This window comes from Aquila chrysaetos, chromosome 1, assembly GCF_900496995.4.
Source record: "Aquila chrysaetos chrysaetos chromosome 1, bAquChr1.4, whole genome shotgun sequence".
Taxonomy (NCBI): Eukaryota; Metazoa; Chordata; class Aves; order Accipitriformes; family Accipitridae; genus Aquila; species Aquila chrysaetos.
The window spans coordinates 33,625,840-33,647,833 of NC_044004.1; the positions used below are offsets into that span (position 1 = coordinate 33,625,840).

General features: G+C 34.4%; 1 protein-coding gene across 1 annotated transcript in view; it reads left to right on the top strand.

Annotated features, from left to right (window-relative positions):
* MICU3 (mitochondrial calcium uptake family member 3) overlaps positions 1 to 21,994 on the top strand; it is a 58,347-nt gene that overhangs the window by 20,238 nt on the left and 16,115 nt on the right. Inside the window, 7 exon segments of the mRNA XM_030010668.2 lie at positions 2,143 to 2,190; positions 3,620 to 3,702; positions 8,822 to 8,893; positions 10,077 to 10,115; positions 13,589 to 13,684; positions 18,776 to 18,876; positions 20,708 to 20,879. Of these exon segments, the coding sequence (XP_029866528.2) occupies positions 2,143 to 2,190; positions 3,620 to 3,702; positions 8,822 to 8,893; positions 10,077 to 10,115; positions 13,589 to 13,684; positions 18,776 to 18,876; positions 20,708 to 20,879 (611 nt within the window).

The following is a 21,994-nucleotide window of genomic DNA, read 5'->3' on the forward strand; positions in this document are numbered from 1 at the left end:
CATCACTGAATGAGAACCTTTGAGGTATCTGATTTCTTGATAGCTGCTTGTCCAAACAGATTCAAGCAGGCCTTTGCAAACTAATTTCTGCAAGCTGCTGTATAAAAAGAAGATAAAGCATAGAGCATATGTTACTTAAATGCCTGCATTCAATCTTTGCTACTCTTCAGTGTGGAGCTATGTGTAAATTGAGGAAAAGAGTAGGTGGTATTAAAAATACTTAGTAGCCTTCCTTAGTAGATCTACTAGCAGCAGTAAAATCTTGGTTCTGAAGACTTAAATTTGCTCTTGGATCAAAAGGTGGGAAAATACCTTTTTTTTTCCCATGAATGGAATGGAAGTTGGGAGGGCAGCGTTTCAGCTGGTAAAGGTTGAGGGATTTAGTGATTCTTTCTAGTATGTGATTTGGTTCCAAAGACAATTTAGTTTAACTGTCTTTTGTATTGCCTTTATATTCCAGTCTCTGTGATATCTGTGGCTATCTTTGTGGTTGATTATTTTTTCTTATATGTTTGAGGATAGGAGACCTGATTCTCTTGAAGGCGCTTCTCTTTCAGGACAATTGGCTTTTAGGGAGTATTGTATGGTTGAGGGTTTGAGGATGCATTTGGACAGATCCAAAAGAAATATAGCTGAGATTTTCAAATCTCAGCTATTCAAGAGGACAGAAAGTCCCTCCTGAGTATTATTTCAGGACAGAATTAATTTAGAACTTTTTGTGCTATAAATATTAGTAGAAAATGCCAAAGTTTCTTACTTTGGCAGTGTTTGAAGTGCTGATGTTAAATGTGTTCAATAATTGTAAAATCCACATGAATGATACAATGTTTTGAGTTTTAATTGTACAGGTTTTTCAGTGAAAAAAATTCAGGTGACTGTTTACATAGTTTGTCACATATTCAGTTAAGTCAGATTTTAAAAGATATTTAAATATCCAAAGATGTGGCTGGTTTTAGAAAAACTTTTGCACCTGACTTGGACTGAAATCAAGGAGACAGCCAGCAACTTTTGAAAATCCCAGCTGATAGACATCTTTACTCTCAGGCATCTAAATACTTTTTTTTTTTACTCTTTTGAAATAGTGAATATTTTAATATTGTTAACACTTTTGGTTTTGGAGGACAGACGAAATCAATTGGTTAGAAATCAGAAACCAGTTTTGCTAGTTCAGCCTCAAAGATCATTAGAGCTAAGGGCTTTTGGGAGAGCTGCATGTCATGGTTTTCAGTTCTTACTGAACTGTAAGATGCTTCTCTTCACTGGTACTATGGGCATTCTGCAAGGTTATCTCTTTACTCCAGAGCTAATAAAGCAGAAGTACAAGTTATGGTACCAGACATACTCTCTGGATATTGGCTTCAGTTCTAATTTAAATCTTGCCTTAATCACTTCTGAAGAGAAAAGGAAGTGCAATTCCACAATGTGATTGCCTTTTGCCATCTAAGGAAAGATGAAAAGCTCAGAATGTATTCCTTACAGATCTTCTGAATGTAGAAGACGAGATAATACAAATGTCTCTAACAGGCTTTAAAAATATTTAACAAAGATTAGACATTCATTTAGTAAGAGTTTGAATATAAATTTCAGGTGATGATTATGAAAACGTGCATATAAAGACAACTCAAAAGCCCAAATCTATGCTTGAGGCCAAGTTTTCAATTATTATAGGACATGCACTTACAAAGCACATATTAAAGTCAAGAACTGTATTCACACAGTACATATCAGGAGGGAGCACTATTAATGTTCTCAGAGTAAATGTTCTCATGCTGTTAGGAGAGTGTTGAATTATTGGTGGCGTTTTGGGAAAGAAAATCGAATAAATCATTTATATTAGCTTCTAAGAATCTAGCCAGCTTCTGTTTAATGAGCCATTCTCCACTGACTGTAGTTGTTTATTTGCCATATTTAATGTATTCCTCCCCTAAAATACTCGAAACCAAAACAAAAACCCCCACCCCATAGATCAGTATTTTAGACAAATAACTCATTGACTGGGTTGAATACAGTCACATGTACATGAGTACGGATATGCATTTGTACATGTACAAAAATTCTCCTTATACATAGATTTAATATTTTCAAGTTTAGGATGTGTAGACAAAGTGAAACTAATATGGCATAACTTTTTTTTGTCTTCAGGTGTGATATCTTACACAGAATATTTATTCCTCTTATGTATTTTAACAAGTAAGTATTTTGGAGAAAAAAACCCCAAAACTTCCATATGAATTTCTAAACTCTGAATGTATTGCTGTATGTTACAATACAATGCGTTTTCCCCACCCCCTCCCCCAGCATATCCCAATATGGAAAAAAAGGTCTCATGCATCTCTATGTCCATTTGAACCTCTCCTGTCCTTCTGGAATCTTGTGTTATGTTTTATTTAAGTGCTTTATTATCTAGAACACCTTTTACTGACTGTTAAGAAAGTTGAGCCATACACTTCACCTAAACCCCAGCTAAGAGCTTAAATTTATTTTCTTCTTTGAAATTACTACAAAATTTCTAGCTGAATTTACTGAACTTTATAAAGGACAATGAATATAGGGAGAAGAGAAACACATGCATTATTACTGGTTTGTTTCACCTATTAGTGCAGAATGGGTGACATCAATGAGACAATGAAAAAATATAAAATATGTCAAACTAAAGTAAATGTTTGTTTATGTTAGAAAACACTAGCAAAATGGAATACTTGTTCTACCACACATAAAACCAAAATAGAATAACTTATAGTTAGAGTAAACTAAGCCTGATACAGACTTTGTGTTGATATTTTAAGAGGTGGTTTTGGGGAAGGAGCGAAGTGTTTTACTCGTCTTTCATTTGTAAGTAATTAAAACATTTCTATTGGATTCATTAGGGTTTTTTTCAGACATGATCTGGATTCTTATTATGAATCAGAGCAGGAACTTGACCCTGAACCCTTACAATCCCTAACTGCTGGATCGATGGATATTTTTCCATCATTTTTTTGTTATCTGGACTAACTTTTGGCTGTAATACATCCATACTGAAAATCATTGAGTATCACCAAAACATTGCCTAAAGGCTTCACTTACAGTTACCGTCAAAGTCCTCATGTTTTGGAAATAATTTAAAATTCTAACCTGATTTCAAATTTCAATGACTCTAAGCATGTAAACAAGAAAATTCTGGGTCTCTTTCAACACATCATTTGTTTTGACCAGAAGTTGCATCCTGTACCCTTTTGCAAAACTTTTTAAAGTGTCTTTTAGAACACTGTGTTTCCATAGAAAATTTATTTTTTACAAATTTGTGTTTTGTAACATAAAATGGACACTAGTTATGAACTAACAGTCTTAACTACCCAACCAGCCATTACTGTGAGATATTTTTCTTGGATATTTCATGTTCTATTTCTAATGTCTATTTCACCTAATCTATGAATTTGTGAGCATGCCTTCTGTTTTCATAACATGGATAATATTGTTTCACAGATGTTATGGTTTGCATTTACTATGTACACAAATGTATTAATTTAAATTAGTTGAGGATATGGCTTTTATGAACAGACACCAAATAATTTCTTAGAATTTTATATTTGCTTTCTTTCCAAGCAAATAAATAATTGAATGGGGTTTTTTTTGGCAGAGCCACATGCAGGTTTTAGAATCGCTTTCAACATGTTTGATACTGATGGCAATGAGATGGTGGACAAAAAGGAATTCTTAGTGGTATGTATATTTTCAGTCTTTGAATACTTTGATGTCATCTTGAAAGTCATATTTTGGCCTGGATTGAGGCTCATTATGATGTCAATAATCATGACAGAATGAGCTATTCTTCACTGAAGGTAGTTGTTTATTTGTCTTTTTTAATGTAAATAGTAAATGCAAGGTAATGTAAATTGTAAATAGTAGCTCCTTATTATAGTGCACTGATGTGTTGTATATAATGATTTTTGAAGCTTAATTCCAGTTTTTATTCTGGATCTTTTTAATTGCTACTACAATCAGAGATAATTAGGCTATTAAAATAATATTGCTGTATCGATGGTCAGCAGAATTATTTAATTGCCATAATGATGGAGGGACTTGCAAAAGAATCTTTTCCTGGGAGACCACTTCACTTTGTTATTCATACTTCTTATAATCCTAGGTGACCTTAAAATATTGACTGACATAATGTGGCACTATCATCTGTTTTGGACAAGATTTGTAATAAAATAAAACATACTGTGCATATATCTAGTTCAGCCCATGAAATGTATATGCTGAAGGAATTTGCTAAACTGGGGTTCAGTGATTTCTTTTTAAGGAGAATATTCTTGACAGCAAAACTGACTTTGAGCTGAAGAATTTTCATGTGCTTGGAACAGTTGGCAGGACATGTAGAACTTGGCAGTAGTTCTGTTGCATCCAAGGATTTGTTACATTACAAATCTGAATTACAGTATTTTTCAAATGAGAGCTTTACTCAGTTTCTTGCTTGGAAAAAGCAGTTCTGTAAATTCTTCTTACTAATTATTTAAGCAGAGAGTTTATTTTTCTTCTGGTTAGAAATTTAAACAGTTCTGAAAGGTCCAGACTTTGAAAGAAAAATTAGCTTATTTCACATGTCATTGAGATTTGTGCATTAAGAAGAATTTGGCACTTGAGCCAAAAATCTTCAAAAAATCTTAAATCATCCACTATATTTTGATTTTAATCATGATAAATCTGATAATTGCATCTTAAAATTCAAATACTTCATAAGTTTTCAGGTGATGGGATCCACTAAGTATGGGAGAATGATGTTTGCACTAACAAGTCTAAAATTAAAAAGCCTTGGAACAAGAGGCTATTTCAGATTTATGTTAATTTCATTTATTTTCTGATTTTAAAAGAAATGGGAGGAGTAATTAATGCTATTCTAAATGAACGTCAGTGATGAAGTAAAAAATTGATCATTTAAAAAAAAAAAAGAAATGCAGAAGATTGCCCACTCAACATTGAGGCTGCTGATTTTACAATGACTATGTGGCTTTACATTAACAAACTGCACAATACAGTATAAATCAGAGTTTTCTAAATTGGTAATGTCCATACGCAGGAGATGTTTTTGGGATTGCACTGAAACACTTGGTTATGGCAAACATAGTTTTTGACATTTCTTTAGAAATTAACATCTAAAATTTTGTTGTTAGTGGTTTAGACAAGTTTTCTGAAGACTGCACAAGGCCTGTATTTTCTACTGAAGAAGTACAGGCGATTAATAGAATAAAAAATATTTATAAGAATTGAATCAGATGTTTGTAAAAAAAAATTTGCAGAAGACATCAATTCTTATCTTCATACATTTTTTGTGCAGTTGAGTTTATAAATAAATACAGTAAATACATATGAAAAAAAGCCCTCTGCCTTACTGAAGAAGAAGATGGAACAAAATATAAAGAATGAAAAAGACAGATGGAATGGATTTAACTGTCAGACCACAATTTATTTAAAATGAAGACACCCTAATTTCCTGTGTGCTGTTTCTTAATTGTTTTCAAGTCAAGGTAAAAGGCTTGATTCAAATAAGCTATGCTAACCTAAGGAAAACAGAAATGTGAAAGAAACTCTCCTCAACACACTGAACTTCCCTCAATTGTCCTTTTCAAGCAAGTGAGGTCTGAGATCTGGGGGCTTGTTTTCTGGTGACATAGCTTAAGCAGAACAGGTCTTATTTATTTTGGAAGCTGTCACCACTTGCAAATTGTGGCATGCTAATCATTTTTTTGTATTCTAATATTAAATGTACACATCCTTATATTTGCTAATTCCTAATAACCATGTCCTCCAGTCGGGGGAAAAAGCCAGCAAACATTGGATTAATTGGCCAAAGGAAAAATGGGGGGGGGGGGGGGGGGGGGGGGAGTTCTTACATGATTCAGTAAAACAGAATATGGTGGAATAGACTGACAACTTTAAAAAAAAAAAAAAAAGCTTGCATTACAACGGCTAAGTGGGAGGAAATTGAAGCAGGAGGCTTTCTCTTTCAGAAACTGATGCTGAAAATGAAATCAAATAAGTATATAAGGCGGGAAGCAAGGACAACATTTAAGCATGAATATTGCATCTTTCTTTCTAACTATGCTTATGTAGTCCTCTTCACCTCCTGCTTTTTATTTGTTCTGTCATGGTCCTTGATAAAAATTTCTTCTTACTCTTTTTCTGTTACCAGACTTGGTGGATAGAAGAAAGAAAGGAGAATTTTCAAACATTAGATATACTGCTGTCTGCCTATTACTGTATTTAACAAATTTTTATAGATTAAACCTGACTGTAACTCTGCTCAATTATCGTGTCAGTGACCCTTCAAAAATTAGATCAAAACCCGTAAGTCAGAATGTTAGATCTGAAGTGAGAAAGTCTAAAATAGATAGATAGGCAGATATATAATGTTTATGTAAATAAAAGTAAATATGAAAATAAAAGTTGATTCAGTGATGCTGCAGCTGTGATAGAGCTAGCCCCAGAATATACATTTGGCATCTGCACTCACCTTGCTTGGGTATGCATCATCTCCTGTGTGCCTGGAAGCAGGAGACTGTAAGTGTTACCATTTGAACTATATCCAGCATTTGCAAAATACTTCTCCATTGATTACAGTCAGCTATCATAAAATTGGAAGTATAGTTAATACTGTTCAGTTTTGCAAATAAAGAGGCTTTGAAGGGATTGGTGTAGGGTCCACATGTTACGTGATTCTTGAAGAGTACGTGTAGTGAAGAGTTGAAAAATACTTAATTTTTCTGATAACAGCTTTAGTGTTTTTGTAAACTAATTCCATCGTGTTTATGCTTTCTTCTGTGCTTATGTTATAGGGGTGAGGTCAGGGAACAGAAGGATTGTGTTGCCTTGTTACAGGAGATCTTGTTTTTGCTGCTTTCAGCAGTCAGTCTCATTATCCTGTTTCAAACAATGTTCCTATGAAAGTACTCCTAGACCTTTTTGCATTCACTTTTCTACTCGCTGGTATCCTATAGCACTCCTTCTGAACAAAAGATCCATTTCCAGAAGTTTAGCAAGTGCTTTAATGATGAATGCAACAGAATCCTACTCCCTTTGCCTCTGTAGCAGGGGAAATACATCCAAGGATGCATTGCTTTTTGCTGATCTTTTTTGGTTTTTCAATTACTGCCACTCTTCTCTCCTACTTGATGGCTTGTCAATTTACTTTTCACAAGGTATTTTCTTTCTAATTCTCTCTGTTCATTTACCTTTCTTCTTTCCACAGTTTTGGGTTGCAAACTGTGTAATACTCTAGGCCATCCAAGTAAATGTCCTATCATGATTCTTCCCTTGTCAGCATAGGTTACAGTAATTTGTGCCTGTAGGTTTCCAAAAAATTGGAAAAAACATACCAAGGTTTGTAAATTGATCTCATACTCAAAAATAGATACAGTGACACACACAATATTCTGGTCTGTATTTGCCTTATAGGCAATCCCAGAACACAGTAGTCAATTTTGGAAATTCATAAAATGTTATTTATAAATGCATTTGCTATTTAATTGCTAAACACTGTATTCATTTATTTCAATGTTGTCATACCCCTGCAGTAGAGCTTGCTGATCCCTTTGTCTTAGTCATCTGCCTTCTCTGAAATATGGTATTCTGAAATTAAATTTGGAAAATTTGCTTGCAAAATTTATCACACACACTTTATCTTTCACATTCCAATCCCTGGGGAGCTCTGTGTGCATGTCATTACAGTATCAGGTTTTTATCAGACTTCTGGTAGGTAAAATGGGGTCTTTGAAGTGACTGCCACAATTGTGTCTGTATGCCATGATGTTTGGTTCTGAAAATACCATCTTCTAGATAGGAGAAATTTGTCAGCCACAGTGTTTATTCTTTTTCCAGCCCGCTTCAAGATTAGCAAATGCTACAAGTGGCAGTACAATATTTTCACGTGCAATTTTTGAAAAGCTGAAGTTCACTGATAGAGATACAGATGGCATCATAGTTAATACTGCTCTCTCTTGCTGTGAAGAGTAAACATTGTGACACCTTTTTCTAATGATTTGGGACTATTAAAAAGTATTACTATAAATTAAAATATCTAAATAAAACAGATACTTACAAAGAAAGATAAGTACAGACCAGTTCTTACTCTGAAGACTTTATAATTTCAAAAAATAAATATGCTCAAGAATCTATATGTTTTAAATCTTGTATCTGAGGTTTTCTCAGAAGTCATGTTTAAAGCTCTTAATGTAGAGAAAGTTGTGAAAGGGTATCTTACAAGACCTGAAGGTATTCTTTGATCAGACTTGAAAAAAAAGGGTACTTGATAAATTACTCTTGAGTAGTAGTTTGTTGCTGCTGAAGGGGGATGTTTCACCCCCACCAGGTGTTTCCACCCCTCCCTTGTGCCAGCAGGACTGAGAACTGATGTGGTTGGAAACTAACAATATGTAAAAAAGATTGATCCATCTGACTACATAGCCACACAGATACTAATTAGTACCCAACAAGAAAGGATGTGCCTAGAGGTGGTGAAAAAGGCTGGAACTCCCCCTTTTTGTATAGGCTGGATTGACTAAAATGTAGAGCTAAATAGGATGTTCTTAGTATTGTGCTCCCAAATAGAATTATTAGCCTTACTTTGTGGAAAAAGTATTTCCTTTTTCCTTTCTGTGTGGTGGTGAAGGTCACAGAAGCAACATGAAGGCATGAATATGAACAATAAAGCATCAATGAAACACTGATATTTTAGTAAAGACCTACATTTTGATACTGTTTGCAGTGTTGCTCACGATGAATGATTGTTAGGCATGTGAAATAGCCCGAAAACTAAGTAAGAACAATATGGTTTGGTTTTTAGCTACAAGAGATTTTCAGGAAAAAAAATGAGAAGAGAGAAAGAAAAGGAGATGAAGAAAAACGTGCAATGCTGGTAAGTAAAATTAGAATAGTTGCAGCTGGTAGTTAGTTGGTTTTCTTTGATGTAGGAGAAAGTTGTGCGTGTATATATTTCACTAATCACTTTCAGGGTTTTTTTAAACAATAAATTCATGTCATTAAAAGAATGTGCATAACTTTATATATAGAAAAAAAGCAATATTTAGCCTAAACTGCAGTTTATACTCCTGCTTTCATAACTAACTGAAGCTATTCACGTAGACATACTGATCCTGATGCTTGTTATTAACATAATAGTTTTAAAATAGCTGATGAAATGTTACAAGTGAACTAAGATTTTATATTCAGGTTTAATTTTTTTAATTAAATACTTGTTATGACCAATGCAAAATGTTTTTAGTTGTTTATATTATCTGAATAGATTTTTGTGGGATATTGAATACTTATTCTTATGTCAAATTTGCATTTCTTATGTGTGTAAGAAAGGTAAGTCAGAAATAGACAAGTCTGTGGTGGTTTGTCTGGAGGATGGCAGCAGCAGCAGGAACTTATTTTACTGTTGGACAAATAAAAATCAGGGACAAGTTTCTGTCAAGCGCACAGCAGAAAAAAACATCTTCATTTGCAATTTGCAGATTTATGGCAAAAATTCCTTATTGTAAGAAAAGTTTTGACATATATGCAAAGCTTCTCATAGTGTCCATTATCCTTTTGGGACCATAGATGTTTGATCTGAGATCTTTGTCCCTGAAACCATAGGAAGTTTGAATTTCAAGCATTAATACTTTTTAAACCTTCCCTGAGTATAAAAAGGGATCTTTTCTTCCCACCCAGAGAGACCTATCCTTCTCAGCTTTTCAAAACTGTAGGTCAATTGTTGAATCTCTCACACACTGTTTATTCTGAACAAAGGAAACTTACACCCAAAGGAGAGCTTTTGGAAAAAGTAAAGATTGCAAAATGGAACATTTCTCCTGAGAGTAATCTCTGCAACTCTGTACTTCTCTTTTGAAAATTTGAAGAATGAGATTGAAGATAAGCCATTTTTTCTTCACTGTCATTTTAAAACCAATCCAAAAAATATCTAATAATATGTAAAATAAAGTTTTGCTTGTATTAACCTATTTTGTTGTCTTTTTTTTTTTTTTTCCTTCCCCTCCTTTTGGCTTCATTCTGACATGTGATACTTGGCTTGGCCCATTTTTGCTGTATGTCAGCGTCTTCAACTTTATGGATATCATACTTCTACTAACAGTGTATGTACTCTAATTATTTTCAATTTATGTAGTCTTCACCAGTGAGGCGAAATAATATGCTATAAGAAAATTTACTATATTTATCTTTTTCATCAACTAAATTACTTGTGCTAATCAGTAAAATTGTGATGGATCTTTACTTACATAAAAGATTGTGCATGCTTGTTGCATGGATTCTGAAACAGGCAAGCCTACCAGGAGGAAAGGTTGAGCTCTCTATTTATATAAGATGAAGGAAACAATATTTTTAAGGGAAAGGACAAAATATATCTTAATAAATCATAGACTTGTTTTTAAGTAATGTATGTAAATCAAGTCATCCTGCATGAGTCATTTGATCCGGGTCTGTCTTGTCTCCTTGTGTATAATGTGAAGTAAAAATTAGTCTAAAGGATCCTTCACCTCTTTGTTTCCACCCCACCCTGCCCCCCTAAAAAAGAAACCAGAAGATAGCTTTTATGTTTTTGTGCTTCACTTAACAGAACAAATAAATAAGAACTTTCAGTGCTGAACTAGAATAGGATTTTACAGAAAATAGTCACTGTATTATTTAGGTGACAGTAAACTTATTTTCAGTCATTTTTGAGGAGTTGGAGAGAGTCAGCAAGAGAGATCTGTTCTGGGGTTTTTAATGTCTTCATCATAACCTGGTTAATTTTTGGATCACAGCAGAAGTAAATCTGTTGTAAAAAAAGATTGATTTGATGTTAAACTAGAAGAATTAAAGTTGGGTTTGTAGGATTATTGTGATATTCAAAGTGAGGGGAGGGAACCTACAAGAATTAGATAGCTAGTGAAATTCCAGTTTTAAAGTCTGTTTCTTTATGTAATCATTCACAGGAATGCACAGATTTATTTCCTGTGAAGTCAGCACATGCAGTTTGTGTAATCTGCAGGAAGGAAGTCTGTTGAATGAAAAGGTGCAGTGACATGACGTAGATGCTGCAATGTTGTGAGAATAATGTAGTGGAAATGTGAGGCCTTATGATTCAATGGATTTTAGATCAGGCTTTACTGCAGTGAAAGATGCTGTACAGTGGTTGCCATGTTCCTGTGCAGCCTCCTATTTTAAACTGAAACCAAAATAGTTAGGTTTTCCTACTCATGTAATAATTTTCAGCCTTAGTAAAAAAATCTGCTTCTAGACTCCAGCCACATCCAAACTCTTTATCAAGATGATGCCCAGGTGTGCAGCATCCTTTTCTGCCCTCCTACTACCTGAATGGAGATCTCCACACAAAGGAGACTCAGATGTATAGGAATTCACAGTATCCGACAAATCACCCAGCCCAGAAAACTGATACTTTGGGTCTCTATTTCTCCTACTGAAACGTGTAGCAGCCTTTTGAGTTTCCCGTGATGTCCTGGGGAGTTGAAGATACTCAAGACCAAGGGGATGCACCCCTAAAATGTCTGGGATAGTCCAAAGTGCTGTGTTGGGCCCTTCTCCTCACTTCATCCTTCAAAACGGTTCTAATTTTTTGAGAAGCGTCAAGGTCTATGAGCCATAGAGTGCATACCAGTGACATTTAAAATGGGTTAAATATGTTTGTATTTTCATTTGCATAGGTTAATTCTTTCAAGTCATGTTCTGGTGCATACTGCAGTTACGTGTTGAGGCTAGTTCAGCATGTATTGCATGAGTGCTTTCACTAGCCAAATGCCAACCAGAACATGGTAACTATGATGAGATGCATGTAAAGAAAATAAAATGTGCGCGCCCAGAAGTACTAATTCCATTGGCTAAAGTAAATCTCCTATAAGAGAACAAATTCAGTGAATACTTGAAATAGATAATTACAGAATTGTATGCATAAAAGAATGAGGTGTTGTTCATTCACATGACCCAGTAAACATCAAAGGGATAAGTAAGTGTAAAAGAAACTGCTAAGGACCTAATCCTGTACACACTGAAGTAAACAAATTTGTTTAAGTTTAGCAATTTAGGACTGAATGGAGTTATGTATGAGAATACTGTGGCCATGACACAGGAACTGTTACTCCATAATAACAGAAAGATAAACCCAGAATTTTTCAAAAAGGAAACAAAAGTATAATATACATTAAGCATGGTATAATTCCTGGTAGTTTGTCATGTTTCTCTGATGACAACTTACTGAAAGAGCCGAGTTGAATTGGTTAGTGGAGGAAGTATGCAATACAGAAGCAGTACATATAACGTGTTGACATAATGTAGAATACACAGAGACAATAAACCTTCAACTCTGTACAGTATTCTTTATAATAACAATGTGGTTTTACACATTGCACTGCAGTGTAAATCTTCTAAGAGAACAAACAGTATGTGCTGAGTCAAAAAAATAATGGTTTTCATTTGTAGTTAGAAGATCAAACTCACTGTCTTCCTCTCGCCTGCCCAGATGGATGTGAGTGGGGAGCTGTGGAAGTAGGAGACTTAGTTTAGATTAACTTGTGGAGAGAAAGAGGAAAATTCATTCAGTTGCAATAACCCTAACCAAGTTCAAATAGACTTCTGTTGTCCTTAGGATCACCTCCCCTACATTTGGACTTGATGATCTTAGAGGTCTTTTCCAAACTTAATGATTCTATTCTATTCTATTTGGTTGGTTTTTTTTCCCCAGTAGTAAGATGTCTGGCACAGTCCTTTTTGTTTCAAGACAAGCGTTGGTTTACGGTTGGACCTGATGATCTTAAAGGTCTTTGCCAACATAAATGATTCTATGATTCTGTAATTGGGGAAAAAAAAAAAGAAATGTATTGCATAGATATTCCAAGACTAACTGCAAGATAAAGGAAGGCCTGTTTTAATAAGGGAGGATTTTTCAGGCTTCCAAAAATGAAACATTTCAGAGCAAAAAGGTAAGCGTATTTTCCTTGGAGAGATTAAACACTTACTTTCTGTTTAAACAAGGTAAGTTTGATCATCAGATCTGCATAGTGTTTTCTTGATAGATATGTTAACAGTTGAAGTTGGACTTCTTAGGCTTGGATTTTGCATGTCTTTATTGGTGCAAGGATGTCATCCTGATTATTGGATGAAATTAATTTCATATAACTAGTTGTATGGTGATATTTATATTTTGACCAATGAGAAAACAAATTTCTAAAGTATATAAATTAATATTTTTTTGGCAAAACAAAATCGTTAGGAAAAACAACAGCAAAATACTGAGTTTAGATGGATATTTTCACATGTACTTTTGATAAATATTTTCACTTTACGCTCTCTCTAATTTATTTTGTTTGGGAAAGCAGAGTCTGGTGATACTTTTGGCACAGCTAAGTTACGGGTAATAAGCAAATAGCTGTAACAGACCAGTGTTCCTTTCATTTACAAAGTGTCATGTAACCGGGTAGAAATTTCCCTGTGTAGAAGCAAAAGAATCAAGCCATGCTTTTGAAGATCAGTTGGAAAAGATTTTAAAGTCTGTAAGCGGTTGTTTTATTGTTCTTTGGTTTTCAAACAATTGTGCTTCTTGAAATTTCTGCAGGTTCTTAAAACAGAAGGAGAGGACCTTGTCCCCAGAAGCTATTGGGATACTTTGAGACGTAGCACAAGCCAAGCGCTCTTTTCGGACCTTGCAGAGGTATAAGACAACCTCTGTCCCTGGTCCATAAACAGACTGCTATTTTATTTATTTCTGTTCTGATTATTTTCCTGTTTTATGCACTTTGTTTCTTCTCTTCATTTGATTACTTTTTTTTTTAAACCTGAAAGTTCTCAGATGAAATGGATTTGGTACCATGCAGTGCAATAATTGAAAGTTGTTATTTCCAAGTGAAAGCAAGTTACTTTTTGAAAGAGTTGGAAGATCAAATCCTCCTCAGTCCTTACTATAAGAAGCATTTTCTAACACTAATAGTGACAATATTTCACAGAGAGTGATTCAGGAAAACTGTCATTTAGGCTTGGTCCAGTGATATGACAACTTCAATGAGCGTTGCAGCCCTTTACGCTTTTAATCTTTAGGTCCTTAATGTGCTTTTTATGTATGTTATCAGAGCTTATCTTCAGAAAAACAGTATCACGCAAAGATTGTTCTAATTGTTGGATGAAACCAGGAATGTTTTAAGGTAACCAAAACATTAGTCAATCTTTTTTAATGTTACATGATCATTATTGAGGACTAGCAATATCACTGAGCTGTCAAATTAATTTCCATAGTGCTTTAAATTCTAATAAGATTCTTGTTTCATGGTCCGCTTTTAGATAATTAGGACATTTATTTGTATTGATCATTTAAGACTGTCAGAAAACTAGATCATTTAGGCTTTTCTGTGCCCCATACAGCGAGGGTGATTGCTCTGCTGGTTGTGGCATTAAGGGACATACAGCAGCTCCCCACTGACTCTGGTCTCAAGTCCCATGCTTCATAAGCAGGATCATAATGAGAAAAGAACAAGGAACTGAAACGGACCTCCAGGGTAAAACAATCTTTTTCGTTGCTTCATAAGCAATGTGTGCTCCATATTAAAAGTAATTAGTGTTTGGTCCCTGCTGTTCCTCTGCAGAAGGTATTGAATAACCTGAGGACTTGAACGGACTTTTTCTAATTTCCAGGTTAAATTTACTCATAGTCCCTTTATACCAGTCTGTTGTCCCTTAATTTTCATAGCGCTTTTTCTTCTTTAGTGTTAATCTTTTATTCATGGTTGTGTTTATAAACACTGTCATAGCCCTCAGTTTTAATTACCATAGGCTAAACACCACAAGGTCTTTGAGTTTTCTCTTAAGGTGGAACGTACATTTCACAGGTATCAAATAGGCCTTCTCTGTACCTCTCTCAGCTTGAGTTCATTTGCCTTTGAACAAACCAAAATGTAGTGTTACAGAATTGAGTTTTGTACCAATATTTATAGCAATATTCATAGTAATAATATGTTCATAGTAATCTTGCAATAAAGCAGTATACCCAGCCTTTCGTTGCTTGCTTTTAAATTGATGAGCTGCTGAACTATTAGTCCAGTTATTAGCCCTTATTTATTCCACCGAATTTTAAAACCCAGAACATCGGTGTTCTTGTCTAGTCAGCTAAGGGGGACAGAGAGGGGACAGAGGGCCACGCTTTTCATTGACTGTTTAAGGAGCTTGGGGCACTGAGTTTTCTGAATTAACTGTCGTCTTAATCTACAGTTAGCTGGCATAAATTCAGTCCCAAGTATAGGTGGACTTAAGTTTGGTAATCTCTACACACCTTTAATTTGAAGAGGGAGGTTTTTTTACTTCTGATGCCTCAGACTAATATCTGTAACTACAATGTAATTGAAGTTTAACAGCAGCTAAACTAAACATTGATTTAAATTTTCTGTAAAATGTATAAAAAATATCTCTGCTCACTTGTAAATCATTTTAGGAAGAAAAATCATGTCCTGCATTTGCTCCACTGACCTTTTTGCCACTTCTCAACATAATCATCTTTATCTTGCTTGGATTAAGTTTGAGCCAGCTGGCTTTCATCCATATTCTTATCTTTCCTAGGTACTCTCACATCTGCATAATATTATAGCCATGTGTACTAAGCAAGTGGCATAAAGTTAGGTGACACTGGGGTCTGTGTTGTTTCATAGCCTTTTGAGAAGGCCTTGTGTAAGTTGAAAAGGAAAGTAAACGAGGTTGGTTGTTGTGGGAATCAACTTACGGTCTCTTTGGGGGGGAAGGAAGTTATTCATCACATCCAGTTTCTTTCTAGGGCAGTTTACAGTACTGTTTCTGCTATTTGTAATTTAGCAACTACACCATCCTGTTGGAATATGCCAGTTATCACTGAATTCAGTTTGTGGTTTATTCTTAAATTACTAAATGAAACTGGAAATCAGTAGATTTGTTATCACTATTGAAAAATCAAGGACTTGCAGTAAGAAAGCTCTTCTTAATTCAAAGCATAATATACATGCTTCATTCTCAGAATATGTTGCTATGAGTGGACCATTGCTCATGAGTGTAACTTACTTTTAGTCAACCCTCTGTAATCAAAACCTTGAAATTAATTTTGCTGAATATAAAAAAAAATAGATTTACTGCTCTTCAGGTTAGGAAATTGAGAAGAAAAGATGTTGCCATTATGCAGCAAGCCAATAAGGTGACTGAAACACTTGTGTCTCCTGTTTGTCACTTTACCTGTATCTGTATTACAGTTAGTGGAGAAACGAGGCAGGCGTTTATTCTCATTTAAATGACTGCAATATATATTAGATCAAAATAGAGGCTTGTATTCATATGTATGGAAACAGGTGTGGTCATTTCATTTTCACTGATCTAAAATACAAAATTCATTCGATTATGAACAATAAATAATAGTTTTAAATTATAAAGGCTTTTGTTTTTATCCTTACCCCTTAAGAGAGAGAATTTATTTAATGCTGTCAATGCAGAAGGAGCATGGGAATAGTTTTCAGTTGCCTGCAATTCTGCGGAGAAGCATACTGGGTTGAGTTTCTGTAGTGAGGTTTTTGTTCGGGGTTTTTTCATTTACTGAGGCTGACCAAATGGGAATTGTGAAAAGACTTACAGATTGTATTTTTTTAAAATGGTTCTTTAGATATGGGTGGATGCAACCTAAGTCAAGTTCAAGGTTTTGAAACGTTCTTGCAAGATGAAAGGCTGTAATTTAACATTTGATATCTTTCCAGTGTACTTGAGGGAAATCGAATGTGCTTAGGGATTTAATTGCTTAAAAGACATAAGAAATCAGGGTATCTGCATTTCAGTATATTGTGTCCTATAGTGGAGGATAACAATATTAAAAGACAAATAGTGATTCCTTTTCTGAATTAGTTTGCTCACTTGAAGAGCAGAGCTGTCTTAATTGAAGGACATGAAATATCTCCCTACCTATATATACACTATGTCATCTAATTTCTCCCTGGAGAAGAATATGAGAATAAACAGGAAGCTGGAGTACTTGAAATACAATCTTGACAATCCTAATATACTGAAGTACAGAAAAGTCTCTCTGATATCTTTAGTTCTTGGATGTTGAAAGGAAAGGATTTGTGTTGTTACTGCCTCATGTTTTTCCTTGTTGTTGATACATAAATGCTCTTAATGGATATTGCATTTTACATTTTTTACACATCAGTATGTAAATTTGAAATTAATATGGTATATTTCAGAGAATATAGATATGAAATGGTTTTTCATGGTACATTATGTTGAACTACTGCATACTGTTCAAAATTTCTTCCTAGTTGCTTCATTTAGAGTTTCTCCTTCTGTTATAAATTTATAGCCTCTTCAGTTATAAAATAAAGTCAGATTTAAAGGACTTTGAGTGAAGCTTGCAGGTTTGTATATGCAGACCTTTATAGATCTGTATAAACAGTTCTCTATACTTATAGTAAATCCCATAGGTTTATAATCTATCATTATGGTGATAAATTAGTACTGTTAATCTCCCGAATACTTACTAGTTTTCTCTACTGTGTATTCTGTTTTGTACTTCAACAATAGAGTCGGCAAACACACTTCCACAAAAATATGGTGTTGCTGATGGGTGGTAGCTTGCCTGGGAAGAGCAGAGACTACTGGCTCCCACTCTTTGCTTTTCTTGTAAGAAAAATGAGAGCTTGGACAGAAGGCTCTCCCTAGGCAGGTGCAGCAAGGAGACTAAATATATTAACTTTTGAATTTCAAATGTTGGCAGATGCATGTTAATGCCAGAAGGACATTGCCATGGTGGAATACTACAGCTTATTTAAGAGTCTTATATTACTGAATTATTTTTCTAGCTCTTCAGTCTATCAAGAGTTTCTTTGTAAAAAAGGTAAAATCAATGCATATACACAACAGTTAAAGATAACGAATATGTAGTAAAAAAGTGGAATGTTGCACAGTCACTATACATAGATGATAGTTACTTCTATTTATACACTGATGATAGTTACTTCTGTTTATATGCATGTCTTCCTATTTGCAACTCTTGCTGTTACACATGGTCAAAAATAGTTGGTTTTACTATTCTAATTCTGTGCCTTCAAAGTTGATAACTATTTATTATGGAAAAAGTATTAGTACATGTTCAAAGATTCCTGTCTGATGCAGAGACCACATACTTGGTAGATGAGAAACATTCTTAAGAGAATGAGTCAAACTTCAAAATTTTTTACAAGTCTGTTGTTTTAAGTATATTTGGGCAATAAAATTTAAACTGTAGTCATTTGCTACTTGTAGAAAAGAATCATATAAAGTACACCTGACTGATGTGAGTGGTTTTGGAATAAAATCCCATACTTAATAATTTTAAGGTATAAAATAAGAGTATATGAAGTAACGCCCTTTAATTTCTTTGTAGTTGCATAGTAGAAGGGAAAGGAGATTATGTACTGAGGGAGTTATTTTTATAGTTTACCTCAACTGACTAGAACATGGTTTTTTTCTCAAGAGTTTCTGGTTTTATTTTTCATGCTTTTTCCCTCTTCATTGCAGTTTCCATTATATTGTATTGTTGTTTTAAGTGTTTTCTACTAAACACAATTAACAGCCTAATGCTATTTTGTGTGAAAATTGCATTACTAAATTAATTTAATGGATTTTAATACTAAAGTCTTTTTTAAGACTGTAAACATAAAATGCAAACTCTTTTAATAGAAAGGTGTATTGTGATGACAGGCATTCTCAGATTATACTTCTGTAACTGATCCAATCATGGCATTTAATTTTTTTTATTCTAATATTTAAGCGTGCCGATGATATTTCAAGTTCACTGTCAGATACTACACTGCTTGTACACTTTTTTGGCAAGAAAGGAAAAGCTGAACTGAACTTTGAAGATTTTTATAGGTGAGTCTCAACTTTATTAATTCCTTGTAAAAAAATACTTGTGTGATTGTTCTAATTAATGTGTATTATATGACTATATAAATAGTTTATACAGACATGTATATAAAGTTTATATGCCCTTTGTGTGTGTTATATATACAAAGAGCAAAATAATAAGTGGACCAACAATAAGTTCTGTACTAATGCTGCTGCATTTGCAAATTTTGTTAGCACTTCTGTGTGTCATTGGTTTGGGGTGGAGAGGTTATACCCCAACCCTGTCCTTATTGGTATGTAGGAACTTTTTTCTTGTTTTTGAATCCACGCACCACCACCACCACCACCACCGCTCCCCCCCCCCCCCCCCGCCCCTGTTTGTCACTGCTTTAAAAAAAAAATTTTTGTGCGTCTCTGCTCTTAGGGACATATTTAAATGTAAAGATTTTTCTGAAGATATTGTGTAGGCACCTTAGAACAACCTTCTTCAGGAAAAAGTGAAAGCACAGTGGAAGCTATTGGCTTAATTATTACGCCAATTAAAATAGAATTTAAAAATATAGGGAAAGTGCCATAAAAACAGAGCTATAAAACTGTATTTTTCTGTGTGATTGAAAGAGATATAGTATTTGGTTATTGTTTCCTCAGTAAATACTCCCAACACCTATTGTCTCTATAGTTATCACTTAACTGTGCATTCTAATCAATCAGATGTTTGCAAAATATTTTGCCTTAAAATTATGTATGTCATGAAAAGTATTCAGTACTGCACATAATACACAAACTGTGTCATCAAGTGAAATCCTGATGCAAGTTCAAAACAAGAACCAAAAAAGAAGTTACTTTTTCAAAAGGCATCTAGGGAAAATGTCCATATTGCTGTAAGATGTTGTGAATGCTAAAGAGGTCACAACCTAGTAGACATATTCATGAAAGAGGGATCCATCAAGTTTTATTCAACACTACTTTACCAGCTCAAAAAATCATTAAACTATTGACTGGTGAGAGAAGTGCTGTTGTGTGTTCGCCTTGCACATATACTTTTGCCTAGACATCCTTTTGATTTGAGCTCCTCATAGTTCTTAGAAGTCAAGTTATTTATTAGGAAGGAGCGTTGCAGACAGTGTCTACAGGATGGGAACCGTTGGGAACCTGTAACGGGGAAGTGTAACAGGTTGTGGTTGACAATCAGATGAACATGAGCTCCCAGTGCAGTACTGTGACTAGAGAGCTAATTTCATCCTTGGTTGTGTAACTAGGACATCAAGCAGAATCAGGGAAGTTGCATTTCCTTTTTATATGTAGCTGGTTTTATACTTTATCCAGTTTTGGTGTCCAGAATATACTAAATATGTTGTTAAGTTGGGAAGAGTTTATAGAAATATCATAAGAATAGTGAAGTATTAAAAAAAAAAAAAGTTTAGATTGCAAGGCTGCAAGAGCTCATCATACTTCACTTGATAGAAAGATAAGGTTTAATTGCAATCTGTAACTATATGGGGAATAAATTTGGGGAATTCATTTAGTACCGTGATGGAATTTTCATTCTAGCATATAAAAATAAAGATCAGTGACCCACTGAAGAAGAAAATTAAGCAAACACAAACTAGAAGTAAATTAGAAGTGTAAGTATTAAGTAATTTTAATCCTTACTAAACCACTTCATCTTTGAGTTAAAATTGTTGTACTGATTAGAAAATATGTCAGCATAGATAAGGGATTTACAATCACAGCTATGAAAAGAGAACTACTTTGTATAATGCTATTTGGCTTTATATTCTACGAGTCTTTTAAAGACATGGATAGTAGAAATATAAAGTATTACTATTTCTTCATATTTATGTTTGTGCTTTAGGTTTATGGATAACCTACAAACTGAGGTTCTAGAGATAGAATTCCTTTCCTACTCTAACGGGATGAACACCATCAGTGAGGAGGACTTTGCCCATATTCTTTTGAGGTATACAAATGTGGAAAATACATCAAGTTACCTGGAAAACATGCGCTGCAGGATTCCTGAAGAAAAGGTAATTGTTTTGCTAGAACAGCAGTGGGCCACAGCATCCAGTCGTGTCATCAAGATGAAAACAGCCTTGTTGGACTGAATGAAATTCTGTTACTGAATTAATTAGCACCAGGATTTTATTCTGATCATAAGCTGTGTGTCTCATGTTTTTCAGATTACTTGCTGAATAAAAAGTAGAAGAGTAAATAGCACATAGGTTCTATAGGATTTAGCTAGTAATATTTTTGAAGTTTAGATAACAAAGCTTTGTATTACATGAAAATTCAGTTTAAACAGCAAAAACCGTAAGACTTGAACAAGAACAATTTTCTATCAATGAGACATTAAAAAACCTTTTTTTTTCTTACTTCTTTTTTGCACTGCCACTGGAATAGTGCCTCTTCAGAAATAACATTGACACCCTGTATCTAGTTGTTTTACAGTCTTAATGATGGATCGCTTGTATATAATTATTGATGGGTATGTGGTTCTTATTAATGGTTGAAGACATAGAAAAGATAATCAAAATAGTAAAGGTCATGAGGCAGATAGTCCTTCATTTGTTTAACAACAAATGTGTTGTCAGAAGTGTATCTGAGAGAAATATAGTGGCAACTATGCATCAATGGTAATCAAAAGGATAACATTAAAAGTAGCCCTTCAAATAAGGGATGTTTTGTATACGCTCCTTCTGTTTGTGTTTACAGAAGGAGATCAGATTAATCTGACCTAGATATCTAACTCTTTCAATAGCTATATATTTTAATAGAATTGACAGCAGAGCTTGTGAAGAAAAGTAATAAGTTGGTTTGGACAGCTTGGGGGTTTTTATTATTTGAGAAACTACCTTGTAATTTCAGTCTACAGAGTAAGTAAGATCAGTCAGCTGACCTGATAGAAACACACTCCAAAAATTAACAGTTTTCTGTTGAAATACCTAGATTATCTGATTCTTCCTGTGGTCGTACAGCAGTTAGGTCCACTGCGAGATGAATACAGCTGGGGAGTGGAAAGGGAAAGCAGGGATGTCGCTTTTGCACCAGATTTGGTGTAAGATGAAGCAGTAAGATTGGGATCAGAGTGTCTGCTCACCGACCCTTTCTGAATTCCTGGTCTAGCCACTGAAGTACTCAGTTC